The 16865-nt window shown below is 40.1% G+C and overlaps 1 protein-coding gene across 1 annotated transcript; it reads left to right on the top strand.

The window, feature by feature from the left end:
• The first annotated feature begins 2 nt into the window (after positions 1–2).
• Positions 3–10014, top strand: bin2b (bridging integrator 2b). The gene is made up of 12 exons (XM_040158580.1): positions 3–282; positions 1630–1710; positions 2801–2855; positions 3310–3404; positions 4305–4400; positions 4548–4655; positions 4765–4850; positions 5939–6014; positions 6174–6256; positions 6489–7290; positions 8178–8270; positions 9545–10014. Exons 1-12 carry the CDS (start codon positions 190–192, stop codon positions 9653–9655), a joined length of 1779 nt encoding a protein of 592 aa, XP_040014514.1. The 5' UTR covers positions 3–189; the 3' UTR covers positions 9656–10014.
• The last annotated feature ends 6851 nt before the right edge of the window (positions 10015–16865 follow it).

Raw genomic sequence — 16865 nt, forward strand, 5'->3', positions numbered from 1 at the left:
AGAGCGAGAGCGAGAGCGCGTGGGTGTCCGTGTCTTGACAGTTGCTCCACCTCCACCGCCTTGAACCGAAGTCGCAGTTCAGTCTCGGCGAGGTGGTTTCTCGAGAGGAAGCAGACGGGAGGCGGACTGAGCTCAAAGAGGAGAAACACAGAGGGGGGGGAAAAAAGAAGAAGAAAGAAACTACTGGCGATGGCAGACAACAAGATGGGCCCGAACCTCCAGGCTGGAGCTGGATTCCTCGCCAAACGGGTCCAGAAGTCCCTGAATCGAGCTCAGGAGAAGGTGAGCCAGGGAAAGCAACTCGATAAAGTTACACTGGGTCCATGTATCTTCTAGATTGTAAAAGCTGTGCACTGTCATGAGGTTGGTAGAAGCCACGAGACGGTCTTACCGAGCTAGTTTTGTCAACCAGCTTTATCTTGTGTCGGTTTAAGCTCTGTAGGAGCCCTGCTGTAAAACTAACCAGACTTTTCCTCAGAATTGATATAATAACGGTTTGCTTGTGGCACATATGACGGAGGGTTGTAGCTTGTAGTATACAACAAATGCTCCCAAACAGGGACAAGCAGGATCCTTAAGAGAGTTTCAGAGGGAAAAATGGTTTAATTTCACTCCTATTTATTTACCTCAGAAGAAGTTTGCAAATAAGAGACTGGCCGTTTTGCTCATAAATATGTTGTGTAGCCACTGTTACCCTCTCAAACTCTGGTGCCGTTATGTAGGTCAGTATAGAGCTGTAACTCAAGATGAAATCCTCCAAGGTGAGAGGATCAAAACATGTCAAGCCTAACTGGATCTAATAGCCCGTGATACTGACCATAAGCGAGAGGGAAAGTGTCTATGCAGACCGTTCAGGGTGCAGGACTACAAACCCCATGCTCTGGGCCTTGTCTCCTGTGTGTTATCGACGGTCCAGATTCTGAAGGATTTCCAGGTTGTATAAAACAGTAGCCGGACCGTGCCTGTCAGAAAACCATAGTGCTGTTGAGTGCTGTGCAGCTGTGTGCGGACACAAAAGCTGCCACTTCCTGACTGTGCACTTCCCCTCACTTGCTGAGCCTTTCTCACTCACTTTGTGGTCAACTTGTTTGATTTCACTGCTCCACCTCAAAACAGCTATTTCTGGCTGGCGTTTTCATGTACTCTGAGTTTGCAAGATCGAAGCTTATTCAGGGGATTCAGGGATTTTTTTTTTTTTTTCCCCCATGGAAAATGGAAGGATAGACATAATAATGAGAGCCGTTGTTGCAGCTTTAAAGCTAAATGTCATGAAATGTGTCATTCAGTCTCTCAAACAGCTGCATTCAGTGGACTGTGAAGGACCCTGTAATAGTCAGGCACACGTATATAGTTTAGAAGATCCATGGCGGTGCATGGTGCTGCATATGGTGCATTGGTTTGTCGTGACTAACAGTGCTAGAGCAAAATATCAGCCAGGCCAATGTAGTGCGATGGATCCCCAAATTAATTTATTGCAGATATATCAGTATGGCCATATGCTGTACGTGGACTGATAAGTAAATCAGCCAGGCCATCTGATGGGTCTACCTCTAGTAATCATTAATGATAGAAACCCAAGTCTGTCTAATGTTGAAACTTACCTACTCTTACTCGGTTGTCCTCTCTCAGGTCCTTCAGAAACTCGGCAAAACCATGGAGACCAAGGATGAACAGTTTGAGCTATGTTTCCAGAACCTCAACAAACAACAGGTACACCACACCAGCACTTTACCTTTTCAACATAAGAAGGTCTCTTCACATGGTAGTCCTTCGCTATTCGCTCCAAGGCTCAAATAAAGGTCATGTAAAGCCTGCTTTTATTGTTAAACAGCTATCAGTTAAAAAAGAAAAGTGTATGGTTTTTGCGTTGAGATGCCAAGCCACAAGTTCAGTCAACTTGCCCTTGAAAACAGGAAATACTTGAAACAAGATGCAACTCTCTTATTTTCTTATCAAGAAACTATCCATTTAAAGGGGTTATTCACATCCTTTTGAACTAATCACTCGACCCAGTTTTTGTCTCTAAAAGGATTTAAAGCAAGACTATGTAACTTCTGAAAGAGGGAAAAACCCCCCACAATATTCTTTTTACGAATTAAAAAGCTAAATTTAAGAGCAGTAAAACACACCCTTACTCAGTGTAATACACTCAGAGGTGTTGTTGTTATAGCCTTACTTGGTCGGGCGTGACCATTAGCACATGTGCTACTGTTAACAAACTTTAGATTGATATTGCAGTATAATGGAAATGACTGAATCAGTGCCCTGACTTTATGGCCCTTTTCTACTTGTGTTATCTTTACACTATGTTTTAGCATTCATCATGATCCCATTGTTCACGTGTGGCCACAATATGCTGTTAGGCAGACCTTACAGGTTCACTTTTAGGTCGGTCAACGCTCATTCAGTGCCTCAGGCAACAACTACACCACATATTGGAGGGAAACTGACAGGGAGCAACAGGAAGGATGTCTATGTGCTGACACAATGCTACTTTCACTTCACCACTGCCATCATCACATGAAAAGATTTGATTGTAATTAACTTTAAACTCGACAGGGTGGTCAGATTGTATTGTTTTGTGGATTATATGCAGCTGGAAACCAGATGTGTAAAAAGTTACACTGCAAATGAAAGCGGTCTGCAGTTCCACAGAAACGTACTGATTTCATTACTTTAGGTTGTTAAGGAAATGATGAGGCATAAGTGGCACAGATCACCCACAATGATACTGAAACTGGGTGTCACTGAATTTAACTTCTTTTTAGTTTTCTGCTTTGTTTTTTACTTCTGCACACAGATCGATGGAAGCAGGTTGTTTAAAGACGTCAAAGCCTACTATACAGCAGTGAAAGGTAGGTTTGACAGCATATAAAGCATGTACAGACACACACCACCACTCTTTGCTCAGGAGGAGAGTAGGTGAAAAAAAGGGAAGTGAATTTCTTCTATTCTTGGATTCTGTGTCTGACTTTTCCAATTCAGTTTGCGTTGCCATGTTGTACGAGAACAAATAAAATCCCACAAATTAAAACAGCAGACACAGCATGGCATATGCCATTCGTGTGAAAGAAACCATTGCGTTTCTAGTGTTGTCAGCTATTCCTCCTGCATTGTGAGCTCCAGCCAGGAAACTAGTGTTGTTCTGACCTTCTCGTATGGGTGTAACAGTGCCACAAACCCTTAAAACAATACCACCACAATGGTCTGTGTGCTGCTGATGCTAGATGATAAGTTGATCCATGTGGAGTCATGATTACATTAAAAGATGTTGTTTATGCTGCCACAATTTCCTGCTGTTTTCCACAGCTGTGCATGACACGTCCAAGCGAATGTCCCAGACGCTGCGAGACATCTACGAATCAGACTGGAACGGGGTGGAAGACCTTGCTGTCATTACAGAAGTATGTTCATGATGTGTGAATATGTGCGCAAAAGTAATCTGAGAGCCCGTCCACAAAGCCAAAAAATTCGATGAAACAGTAAAGTTTTGGCCCTTAAAACCAAAACTATGAGCTGAAAGACTCTAAAAAGCTTTGTAGAGCTAAGGGGAAATGCAGAATAGGGTAGTAGTTCTCTTTAAATATAAAAAAGTAAAGAATTAATCATAATATGCTGGAGATACAGATGATTTTCATGTCCAGTCCTATTGTTATGCTGCTTAGATGTGCCAGACAGCATTTCTGTAAAACAACACAAGATGGAGAAATAGCCTACTGAAAGGGGTTTTGCTCCTCATACTACCAAACAGTTGTGTCGCATATTTGAGGTTTGACAAATTTGAATATTTCAGAAATATAATAGACATTGAATTAGTTTTTTAAACATCAGTTACATTTGTCCTAACTTTTCCATCACTCTTTGATAATCCTGTAGTTGGGCTGTTTTTAGCATAATTTAACTGCTAATCAAGTTGCAGTGAGGATGAATAAAAGACGGAATAAAAGTGAGAAGTTTATGGTAAATGAGGCTTATGTTCAACTGTCAAAAAATATTTATGTCTCCTTGGCTCGACAATTATGGACAGTATTTCTTCCACTACACTAGAGTTAATAAATGTAGTGGCCGAGGAATTCATTTATTTTGATTTAGGAGGATCACAGTCCATCTGCTTAGGTCGGTTGCTGCATATTGTTAGTTAAATTGAGTGAATGAAGCATTTCGCTATCGTGCACTAGTGGTCATATCCTTCTTTGTGGAACAAACCTTTGTTGAAATAATGTTTGTGGCTTGGTTTAAGTTGTCTAGCAGCTAGAAAGACTTGTTACATTTTGCACTGATTTGATAACAACTGTGTCTCTTAGAGTGAAGACTTGCTGTGGAACGACTTTGAAGAGAAACTGAATGACCAGATTGTCCGCACAATGGAGAACTATACAGGCCAGTTCCCTGAGTGCAAGGTAACGTGATGCTTTAAAACTTGAACCAGTTCCTGCAAAACTGTACCTAAAACTTTCTGATTTTTGATGACACGTGGTGAGATGATCCATCTTGTTGCTGCTAGAGGATGACACTTTTATTTAGCAGAACCGCCCTCTGTTTTTCAGGAACGAGTTGCTAAACGAGGTCGCAAGCTGGTGGACTATGACTCAGCACGACACCACCTGGAGGCCCTACAGAGTGCCAAGAAAAAGGATGAAGCCAAAATAGCAAAGGTAGCATTAGTATTACAGTACACAGTGATGCAGAGTGTTGGCTGACAAGAGTGACTTAACTGTAAATTAAAAAAAGAAAAAAATTCTGCTCTCAAATCCTCTGTGACAGGCAGAAGAAGAGTTTAACAAGGCCCAGAACGTCTTTGAAGAAATAAATAACGAGTTGAGGGAGGAGCTGCCTGTTCTCTATCAGAGGTATGTTTGACCCTGTGGAATTTTGGATCATGAAAAGATAAGTAAAGGTATAATATGTGTATGAATAAACAGGTTGAAAGCTCATGTGCAAGTGTCTTCTGACTACCAAGGTTTATTTGGACTTATTGGCACTTAAAATATGTTAAAAGTCTGTGGATATGTGCGAATAAGCAATTTAAGTGGTATTAGAAATACATAAATGTCAGAGATTTTCAGCTTTTTAAAATATCTTGGGTAGGGCGTTGGTTATTGAATGAGAACAAATCTGAAGTCACACACGCATTATTTACTGTAACATTTCATATTTAATTTTAAAAAATGGTCTTCACACCACTTGCCTTTTTATTTTTATTGTTTTGGAGGGCTTTAATGCCTATTTTAGATAAGACAGTGGCTAGATGACAGAAAATTAGGTGAAATGAGAGAGGTGGGAATGACATGCACCCAATCTGTCTGAAAAAACTGCAGACCTGGATGTTCTCAGCTTTGTTATGTTGGATCAGAAGGATCCTAGGTGAGGTTTTCTTCAAAAACTAACTCAACATGTGCATGACTAATAAGGTAACTGGGTGTAAAATAGAACTCGATCCTTTACTACGAATTTGAATTTTTTTCACTGAACTCTGGTGTAATTGTTTGACATTTGCCTTGGCGGAGGTCTGCGCACTCTGAGTGCTCTTCTAATTTATTTAGAAGTATTTGTGTTAATATTTGTTTATTTGTTTTATTTTTTGCTTTTTACTTATTGGCCGCTGAATCATTCTCAAATGTCTTAAAACACTCAAATATCAACATCAGTATTAGCCTGAACGTTCCAGTAATGGTCAGGCTATAGTGCAAAAAAACATTATTGACATGTTTTCTGACATTATTCTTGACTGAAAGTTTTGGAAAAAAAAACAAAAAAACAACTCAGTTTCTGATGTGTTAATGTGCATTCTAGTGTTTACCATTGGAATTATTCCAAGCAGGAATTTTATCCATGATCTACCTGCTCTCGAAATGTAGGACAACAAAACTGAACTTGACATGTCACTTACTGAAGAAGGTTGTGTAGATAAACTGAGCTGCTCTGTTTGTCTCTGTAGCCGTATAGGTTGCTATGTGACAGTGTTCCAAAACATATCAAACCTGAGAGATGTCTTCTATAAGGAAATGAGTGTGGTAAGAGATTACACTGATCATTGTTATTTCATCGCTCTCATACAAGTAATGATGGTGGAAAAACTGCCATGACAACATGACAACAGCTTTAGATCAGATTTAATGGGGTATTGGTGTTGCAAGTTGATTTGTTTGTTAATGTTGCAATTTGTTTTGCAGCTTAACCGGGAGCTTTACAATGTGATGAAGAAAGTGGAGACTCAGCACTCAGGAAAAGCTTTCATTATCAAGGGTCTGAACAGGTAAGGCATTGTGTTGCTAATGTTTCCTCTTCTATGGTTACAGTGTTCCCAACAAGAAGTTTCTTGTCAGTATTAGTATACATACCTAATGCTGCCCGTCTGCCATTTCTGTTCTATATGCTGAGGCACTAATAAAAACAAGCTCTTTTCTGCATCTTCTGTTAGATTTATAAAATGTGTACTTATGTGCAGTAAAAATAATATGTAATAAGTACTTTTTTTCTTCAAATAGCATGTCGGGCAAGTCAAAGAAGAGAAAGTCCCTGGTTATCTCCAATCCCATCCCCTGCAATACTGCATTCCCAGCTGACCATGTCTCCATCCATTCCTCCACCCAAAATGGAAAAGACGCTGTGCCTTCTTCCCCTGCCCAACGAACCCAGAGCATCTCTGAAGGAACCAGCCCACCAGAAGAGAGCAGTGTCTCATCCAAAGATGTCAACTCGTCAAACTCCGATCTCAGCTCCAGCGGCACCAATACACCCAAGAGGCAGTCAGTATGTGACAATGGGAACAGCGACAGGAGCACAGGGGGTCAAAGTCCAGAGGAGCTGGAGGAGGAAGCGGGAGCAGAAGCTGAAGCGGGAGCAGAAGCTGAAGCGGGAGCAGAAGCTGAAGCGGGAGCAGAAGCTGAAGCTGAAGCGGGAGCAGAAGCTGAAGCGGGAGCAGAAGCCGAAGCGGGAGCAGAAGCCGAAGCGGAAGCAGAGCTTGCTACAAACCAGTCAGAAGAATCCAGGGTTGGATTCCCAAAGTCAGGGGAAGCAAGTCAGGAAGTGTCCAATCCCCCTGATTCTGCAGATAGTGATGCCCCACAGAGTCCTGAGCAGGAGAATGTTGATGTTCCACTTTTAAAGGAGGCCAAGCCCAAACCTCCACCGGTTCCTGCTCCTCGCCTCTCCTCCCAGTTCACAGACAAATGCCCCCTCCTACCCGCTGAGGAGCAAGAGGAGACAGAGGAAGCATCAGTCAACCAGGAGACAGCTGAATTACGAGATGACTCCAGTTCCCACAGTCCACCTGGCTTCCTATACAAGGTACCTAACTTTGCTTTAAAGTGGCTTTAATCAATATTTTTATAATAACGATGTATCAAATGACGATGTGCTAATGTGAAAGGGTTCACTCAAGCACAGAACCTAAAGACAATTATCACCTGAATCTGCAGCTCCCCTCGGCTTTACGGAGCTTTATAGTAAGAAAGAGCCAGATATTTCCCTCAGGAGTTGGTAGGGATGGATGGGCAAATAAGCAGTTGTCATATCAACTTAAAAGCTGATGATGTTTTGATGTTGTGTCAGTTAAAGCAAGTTTAAGGAATTAGTTTTGTTTTTGGTTTTTTTTTTGCACACAGTGGTATGGTATGGAATGTTTGAACCAGGGTTGAGTTAAAGGGTTGGTTCACCAGATTACTAAAAAGAAAATATTTTCTCATTTTGCTCCATTGGTATCTAGCCATGGAGACAGCTTTCATTTAATTTGTCACGGTTTTGAGATAAGGTATCTATCTCTGAAATTTCTGCTTCTACCCCAATACATAGGAGGATGAATGGATTTTTTTTTTTTGTGGTTGCTCATGGCATTTAAAAAAAGGACAACATTTAAAAGACCTCAGTGTGAAAATTTTTTTATTGCAACTACTTTGTCCTGAAGAAATAGTTGACAATGTGTTCTTTGTGTATTCGTATGTGTATACGCTAGTTGCGGTTGACTTTTTGAAATGTAAGTTTTCGAATCTGTGAGAAACACAAACAAATTGCAGTTCCCTCCATTTTATTCAGTTGGATCTCAAACACAGCTGAAAAGCTGGAAAATGTAACTTAATCGTTTGGATGAACTGACCTTTTGAAAGTTAACTGACATCTGTGCAAATTGCCATGTTCAATATTAAGCTGGCATTGATGTATCCCGTGTTTTACACCAGGGGGTGGCACTAGAGAGCCATGCAGCATCTGAAGACGGCCTGCTCCAGTTTGAACAGGGAGACATCATCCTGGTGCTTGCTGACACTCAAGAGGTTTGTGTGTGTTTCTGTAACTTCCTGTGGTACTTGAGAGATAGAGGAGGTAAATTAAAGACAGTTTTCCTATAAAGTTTTCTCCCTCTTTTGGCTGTGGACCTTCCTCTGAACCTGAATATGCTGGTTAGGCTAGTACATTTGTGTGGGGATTTGTCGTTTCTGTTTCAGGCCTTTTATGTACATCCTGCTGGTGATGTACTGTTTATCATAGCACATCACATTGCTGTCTTTTTCTTAAGTGGTGATTTTTTTTTTTTTTTTTTTTTTTTAAACAACTTCAACTGATGTCACAGTGAGAGATTTCCACTGCAGATAAAATGGATCTGAAAGCTGAAAATGTTTCAAATGAAAGTATTCCTACTAAACATCAGGGGCCCTATTCACGAAACATCCTAAATCTGTAAGTAGCTTTTACTTGGCAGAGTTAGGAGAAACATAAGCGGCATGTAAGCCGTAACTTCAAGACTCTTGTCTTATTGAGTTTATAAGAATTGAATCAACTCACCAGCAAATTGAAACAATCTATATGTTTGACAGTTCATTAAGCAAACATGAAATAATCCCCAAATAAAATAAAAAAAAAATAAAGCTGGTTTCATGGCTATTATCTGTACATTGTGTGCTAAATGTGGAATTACCTCATCAAAAGATGAATTAAGTCAAAAAACAAGTCAATATTTTTCTTTGTTTCATATGACATTTGCGACACAATTTATAAAATATCTAAAATGTTTGTTAATGAATCTAAATAAAAATAAAGTGATAATTTAATTTAGTTAAAAGAATTTTTTTCATTACATTTTTAATCGAATTTTTAAGTTAATTTTTTGGATTTATTTTATTTTTGAATACAATTCAAAATGATAAGTTTAATTTTATTCATAGTTTGATTTAAGATTTTTTTTTTTCCTAATTGAATGTAATCCAATCTTTAAGTTCCTTCACAACTCCTATGTACCGATTAATATTTTATTTCACATTCACTGATGCATGCGATTCATTTATCAACCATCACTAAAAGTTGCGCTCAACAGCTCTGGAGATTAACCCTTAAGAAGAAACTATTAGCTAGGAGCTCTCGGTGCCATTTAGGTGGACTCCCAATGGTAAGATAAGACACTTTGTTGTGAGCAGGGCCGCAGGTGTTTTTGGCAATCCCTTTGTAAAGCAGGAAATCATGGTAAAAGTAAATTCTAACATTCACAAAGTTTCCGATTAAAGGGTTGATTTGCTTCCATGAAATCTTAGATGTTACATGTTTCTCGTGGCAGGAAGGCCTGGTGAAGGGGATCAGGGAGGAGAGCTGGAACAAGCACAGAGATCTAGAAACGCACTTTGGGATCTTCTCGGAAAAACTCATCCAGCCTGTTCAGGCAGAGTGAGGCAATAGTCAGTCTACAGCCTGTGATACTTTCTCCTACCATCGAACAGTTACAGTGACTCACACACACACCCACACACAGAGGGAGTGAACCCATATGTTTTGGGTGCAGAAGCTGTACAAACAGATGAGCACAAGCCCCACGTGGTTACTCACATGCTATGATGTTGCAACTTATTGGACCAAAAGTGACTGAGCTGAAGAACATTTTGTATGTAACGTTTGGAAGAGTTAAAGTATTTTGGTCTTTTTGTATTTTCAATGTATTTCTATGAAACACTGTGAAATAAAAAAGCTTTTTATAATGACGCTTTAATCTTTTGTAAAACTTCCCAATAAAGTACTATGTATAAGAGAGGAGAATGTTGTTCCGGTGTGGAATTTTATTATAGAAAGGTTGCAGGGAAATTCCAATCTAGGTGAAGTGGATACCATTCAGTAAATAGGTTTTGCATTTTGTAAACAACAGAAATTGTTGCTGTAAGACTACAGATAAACAGCTAAGCTTGAGAAAGGCCTGCAGTGATTCAACAGAATGGAATGTGGAAAATATTGTCAAGACCTAAAAACTGAGGTATGTTGACTCGGTTGACCGTGAGAAGTTTATGGAAGAGAAGTCTGTCCTGTATAAAAACCTACTGAGCTTGGGCTCACTTCCCCTAGTTTGGCAGTTCTGCTGTACAGAAATAAGAAACTTAAGGGATTTCCTGCATATCGCCAGACTATACACAGACATACTGTAGCCAGCTAGCGAATGAGGTAACACCAAAAGGGGGAATTAAAGGATAGAATACAGATAACTGCAGCTACAAGGCAGTGCTGTAACATAGGTGTTGCATCGGTTTTCAGATAGATTGCGGTGGTTTGCTGATTGGGTTTAGACTTGAGTTTGGTGTGGTAATGTTCAGGGCAACCACCGGGGCTGTCAACATGTCCCTGCACTAGCCAATCAATTAGCTACAATTTCCGTGTATCCAATGAACTGACACAAGGCAGGACCACATATATATACTCTGAAAAACAAGACTTACACTTTATACTTTTAAGTGAATGCTTAATTCAAACAAAATGCAGACTATTAGAACAATCATGGTAACTGATTCTGCATTCAAGGCGACTGCCACTTATGTTTGATTTGAGTAAGGCTTTATGCATTAACTACCACACCCGGGTCTGTGAGTGCTTTGTACTATATGCTATCGGTGGCATGCTAACATGCTCACATTGTCTGTGTCGGAAATCAGCCCGTATTTACTAGCCAGTGCACACAATTACCGTCTGCCATTTTTTAGACCATCCGAATTCTAAGTGTGTAAATTTATCCACTAGTGACCTCAAGTATTCCTCCATGGAATGAAAAAGTAGCTTCCATTGCATGGACAATGTTATATAATGCAATGTGCCGCATTTTTTAGATGTGACAATTGCTAGAAATTTGCTAATTAGCACAAATGTAAAGCCAAAGCTGATGTCAGTAATCTAGCACGTATTTAGTCATATACCAAAGTGTTGAACAAATTAAAATTTTTGACCAGATGTTGGCACAAGATGAAAAGTTAAGGGAAATCATCCTCAGGCAGACATGAACGTCTGAACCAGAGTTCATGGCAATACATCCAATAGCTGTCAAGACATTTCTATCAAAACCACAAATGTCAGGGATCAGCAAAGTCATTACCTCGAATGACTGTACCAAATTTCATGGCAGTCAATCCTGTGCTTGTATGAGATACTTCAGTCCGGAACAAAGTGGTGGACTCACTGACAGTCCGACATTGCCATTGCAAGAGCCATACGGCTAGCAAGGCTAAAAATTGGTAATTGCAGATACAACTAGGTATGCTTCTCTGGTCCATTCAATATAGGGGTTAGACAGACACTTCATTTTCCCCAGAGCACACTCTCAAGTGAATGGGAAAGTGGTCTGTAACTTTTGGACCCCACTGTGTCCGCTGTGAAAGGAACACCTGGAAGGGGTATTCAGAGGTATTGTGTGGTTCTTTGGGACTTTGATGCCTATGGGTATTGTAGTAAGTGCCGTGAAAAGGTGTTTGCCGATTAAATAAAACATTTTTCAAAACTACGTCAGTCATGTTACATGATGTTCTGCGGAAGATGATTTTTTTCAGAGCAATTTAAGGATTTTGGGTCTGCGTCAACAGAAGTGTCGAGCGTCAAAGTTCATCTGTCTACAGAAACACCTACAATTCTCTGACCACTGGTTACCCCCAATACTGATGAAGATCATGTGATATGCTTGAAAGCTTTATAAAACTTTGAAACTGATTTTGATGTGAGATTGTCATTATCAACTGCTATTTCAAAGGCCAAGAATGAACTTTGAATTTAACTTTTCCAAACAGATTGAAACCATCTTTTTCACTGATGATGCAATAGAAAATTTCAAGGAAGTGAGGTGAAGGTGGCTTTGTGCCAGTGATCTTTGTCAGGTGGCCAGTGTGCCAAACATCTGCAACGTGGGAACAGTCCTTGAAAAGATGAATTTCAAAGTAATCAGTAACTTTAATGCAATAGCTGCAGTTGATGGCTCTGAGGGAGGAATAACCTTTGCCTGGGGTGCCTTTGGTTCCAGATGAGAATGTACTGCTGCATAACTGTCAGTCTCTAGTATTGTAGTAAACCACATTCTGCACCATTCCGACTGAATGAGGTCACCACAGTGACATGGGGAAACGGTGTAAACTGGCCTGACTTGGATTAGTATCCTCTTTCCCCCCGTTTCCTGGAAGAAGAACATGAGATCGGTTCAAGTAGCAATGTTAGCGGTTTTCTTCGTGATTCTCTTACAAAATAACATCTGGATGTTACATAGTTTACAACTTACATGGCCTCTGATTTATAGCTGTTGTTTTTTGCCAGTGAAGCATAGAAAACATTTTCCTTCACTGGAACATTTTTCTTACCACAATACTAAGATATTTACCACAATTAATAACTAACAGGAAGCCCTTTCAGGTGGATATAGGCATGCTTGCCGGTTAACGGCATTGATTTAGGCTTTTAAAATGTCCTTGGTACTTCTTATCAAACACAGAATAATGAGGTAATTATGTTGTATTTCCTTTCAGCGCATACTCCATTTTCACCTTCCTCAACGAAAACTCTACTCTTGGTTTCATCCTTTCTTTCTGTCACAGTGACACTTTGCCAGTGACTGAGGGACTGACAGAGAAACCAGACAATACTATAGATTACTGTAGACACTTTTCATTGGTATATTTTTCAGGCAACCTGTCGGAAGATCAGGACACAGGCAACCACACACAAGTCTCCCATTTTGATAAAAATCCAACAGTAACTGAAATTCTGTTATTAATAGAGCTGCCCCGTTGCTGAGAGGTTCATACTGAAAGGTGATATTCACAGTGGAGGACTCTGGGCTCCACTCCAATATGAATATAATGCATTGTTACTTGTCTTTTTCTCAATGAGGGGCCTCTGTCTGGGCGAGAACATCACTCAGAGGCCTGTTTCTTCTCTGCTGGCCTCGTGCTTCTCTGCTTGTTTGCGGTGTGAGTTTTTCCTCATGGCTTCTCTGGGGAGTAGGCGTGTAGGTTATACAGAGCAACTGCTGTATTAGTTCGGGTCGGTTAAGAAGCAGTGTTGTGTTGACAAGGCAGATGATAGATAAACTTGGATTAGGTCCCCGGGAGAGCTATGGAGTTTCAACCACTGCTTGGTCTCATTCCTCACCCTGCAATTGATTCTGGATTTGGCTGATGGAAATAAGATACTAGATGATGATGGGAAATCAGAACTTTCACTGCTGTATGTTCACATGTATACACACCTCTGAACCCCATTCATAAATATTATACGTTTAGGGTGTCATTTTCTCCTGTCTGTACATATACATAGTTCATCTGGTAAACCCAAATTATGAATGTCTACATAGATCAAACACTTGCCCTGAGATAGAAAAAAGAAATTTATTTCTTCCTGTAACAATATTCTTTTTCCGCCTCCCCCCTACTCAGGAAGATTAGAGGTCACAGAAGGGTCAGAGGTCAGGCTAAGACATACAAAAATGTCCCTGGAGCTGGTTGTGAGTGAGCGTATTGCTCAACGACATTTCAGCAGGGTGGATGCTTGCTGACACAGCAGGTCCGTCATCTAGTCCTCCAACTTCTGTTTTCTTTAAATACTATTAGCTCACATTTAGCTGTTCTGTATTTTGGACCCATGATGAACATTTTCTTAATATAAATGCATATTAAGGTTCTTAATCCCTACATTATTATAACTTTTTTGCCACTTAGGGGCAGAGCAAAAAGTCGTAAACACAACATAAAGATATTCTCACCATATAAAGTTTATATGGCAAAATTGATAGCAATCAGTTGCCTATTTATACATCCAGGAAACACAAACCAAGATCAGCATTCATTTGGAGTCGTGTTTAAGTCCATCTGATGAATTAAAGTCCAATAATCACACTCTTTTTATCTCTGTTCAGGGCTCCATCAGCCACTGAGAAAAATATCTGGCCGTAAGCTAAATAATCGAATGTGTTCACTAGCTACTCGCTAACTTTTGTCTGTCAGCCATTTGATGGTGGGTTTATCAGCTGCTGGAAACAACTTTGATGTGAGCAGTGAGACTGAACCAAACGGTTAAGTCGCCGCCATAAAACCATAACAATTAGCAAAAAGACGCTAAAAGGCTCCATTGGGCTGAGAGGAACTGCTAAATCATAATGATAATTCCCTTTGGGTTGTTCCCTACAAATAACATCTTTCACCTTGCACCTAGTCTTTTGACCTGTCGTTAACATAAGAATATTGATTATTGCAACTTTAAAGTCTTGCTGCTTGTTTCTTCACCCATGGTGGCTATCACGGCTCATGCTAACTACCCAGGTACCAACAAACTGGAAAAACAAAATGTAAGACCTACAGTAACATACATACACCAATGTTTAAAACTAAAAATGTTGGTGGATATATGGTAGATTAACAGCAGATAGAGAGTTACTTGAGTATGCCTCTAAAGTATTTTGTGAACTCAAGTCAACTTTAAACCTACTAGCACAGTACTTTGAACTAGTGTCCCTTCAGTCATCCATATAAAAGATGATCACAAGTTAATTCTTAGGACACATACTTTAGTTGCATAAAGTCATGTCAGAGTCCTAGGCGTCTGATCCCCCTGAGGTGAGTCAGGTCCGGCTTTATAAATACCTAAAAGATGACTTTAGAAAATACTAAGCAAAAACCCCCCAAAACTCCCACATTTGCAGACATGTTGTTGTTTTTAATTGTGGTAATCCAGTGGCTTTTGGGTGCGTAGGTGGCCTGGTGCATGTATGTGTTTGTGGAAGGAAGAGTGCTCTTTCCTCCATCTTTCAGTGGTCGGGAAAACATGCAGACACTCCTATTAGGTGTGTGTTATGTCTCTTATCACCTTTGCGCTGACATAATGGAGACAAGCTTGTGTGTGCGTGTGTGTGTGTGTGTGTGTGTGCGTGTGCGTGTGTGTGTGTGTGTGTGTGAGTGTGAGTGTGTGGGGGTTGAGGGTAATTTTGGCTGTGAAAAGACCTAAATAAAATCCCCCACATGGCTGGCAAGTTGACCAGTGGAAAATGAAACTCTTTAAACTTAACAACACCCACATAAGCAAAATAATTGCAGAAATGCTGTAATAGTTGTTCCAGCTTGCTTCTTTTCTCAGGCAATTCCAATTAACCTGCAGATGTAACTAGCACAGGAAGTCAGTGGGCTTCTGTAGGTTCAGCGTGCTCCTTTTAGCTCTTTTTATGCATCACATAGTATATTACTGCCTTTCTCAAGGGTTTCGAGTCTGATTGATCTTTCTTTAATGTGACACAAACCAAAGTTGTGGGCCGATGTTCACACTGAAGTAAAATTAGAAAGCCAACACTGCACAGACTTCAAGCTTTAGCTCCACTGTTTGACCCTCTGTGAGGGTAAAGGTGCCGTTCCTAAGAGAGTTTAAGCTAAAGCTTCCTCTGAGCTGAGGCTCCATTTCCATTTTAACCCTAAATCCTACCAAAATAAAAATCTGATGCTTGATTTGGACCAAGGAACATGTTAGCAAGCATTTGCATATTTACACATCTGGGAGACACAGAACAATATTAACATTCATGCAGAGTCATGTTTCTCGCCACCTGACGAATTTAAATCCTATATTTACCCTCTTTTTATCTCTGTTTTGGTTTCCACCAACTCCCAAGTGAAAGCACCAAGGTGTTTAGCTGCTGAATGCTCCCCAAGTTCACTGGTCACTAATTTGTCTGTCTGCCACTTGGTGTTGCTCAGGGAACATACAATGGGTTTATCAACGCTTTTTTGCTGAAAATCATTGTCTGCTGCTGCTGGAAACAATGTCAATGAGAGCAGAGAGAACAAACTGAACCAGTGAATTTATGGGCCTCAAAACCAAAACAATGAACCAAACGATGCTAAACCCTCAGTAGAGCTGATGTGAACTGCGGGTGATAATTCTCTGTGGGTTTGTAACTATGAGCAGTCATATGAACCATTGTTAATATAAAAATATTGATAAGTGTGGCTTTAAAATGCATATACTTTAAGTTATAACAACTGCTTTCCAAATTGTACCATTGTTTTTTTTTTTTTTTTAGAACAACAACCATCTTCCATGCAAAATGTTTAGTTTGCTGGTAGCAGGCTAGTAAGATAAATTTGCAGTTTCTGTTTAGGAACCAACTCACACATTTTCCATAAGCACTTGAATGCACCAACAGGATAGAAGTTTCAGAAGGCTGCTGTTTTCGATGTTTTACCATGCAGTAAGCTAAACAGCTACGACAAAAACAATTTTTACAATGTAAAAGATTTTTAATGTCTATGAAAGTACATTTTCTAAATGTACAAAAATGTGCAAAGGGAAAAACCTTGACACCTTGCTGTAGAGGAGCACTATCTAACGTTCTGCTTCTTAGCATTCATGCACTGCTAACCGCTAAAGGTTTTCATCAATGCAAAATTCTCAAACAATAGCAAAGCAGTGTTAGTTTCCCAGTGTTTAACATCATGACATACAGTATTACATCATAACGAGACTTCTTACTTTATGTATTTGCTCTAATAAGCAAAAATGTGACTTAATTTTGTGCGAGCGCAGCTGTAGACCACCTTAAAACACTGGGCCTGGACTACAAACTTGTACAGAAGGGTTGATTGTTCTCACGTGCCACGTTGCAG

The sequence above is a fragment of the Xiphias gladius genome, chromosome 21 (assembly GCF_016859285.1).
Source record: "Xiphias gladius isolate SHS-SW01 ecotype Sanya breed wild chromosome 21, ASM1685928v1, whole genome shotgun sequence".
Taxonomy (NCBI): Eukaryota; Metazoa; Chordata; class Actinopteri; order Istiophoriformes; family Xiphiidae; genus Xiphias; species Xiphias gladius.

Excerpts from the sequence above, each read along its gene's own strand:
- bin2b (XM_040158580.1), top strand. The coding sequence starts at position 190 with ATGGCAGACAACAAGATGGGCCCGAACCTCCAGGCTGGAGCTGGATTC. Across the intron at positions 1,711-2,800 it reads AGAACCTCAACAAACAACAG|ATCGATGGAAGCAGGTTGTT; the intron begins GTACACCACACC and ends TTCTGCACACAG. Across the intron at positions 6,257-6,488 it reads ATTATCAAGGGTCTGAACAG|CATGTCGGGCAAGTCAAAGA; the intron begins GTAAGGCATTGT and ends TTCTTCAAATAG.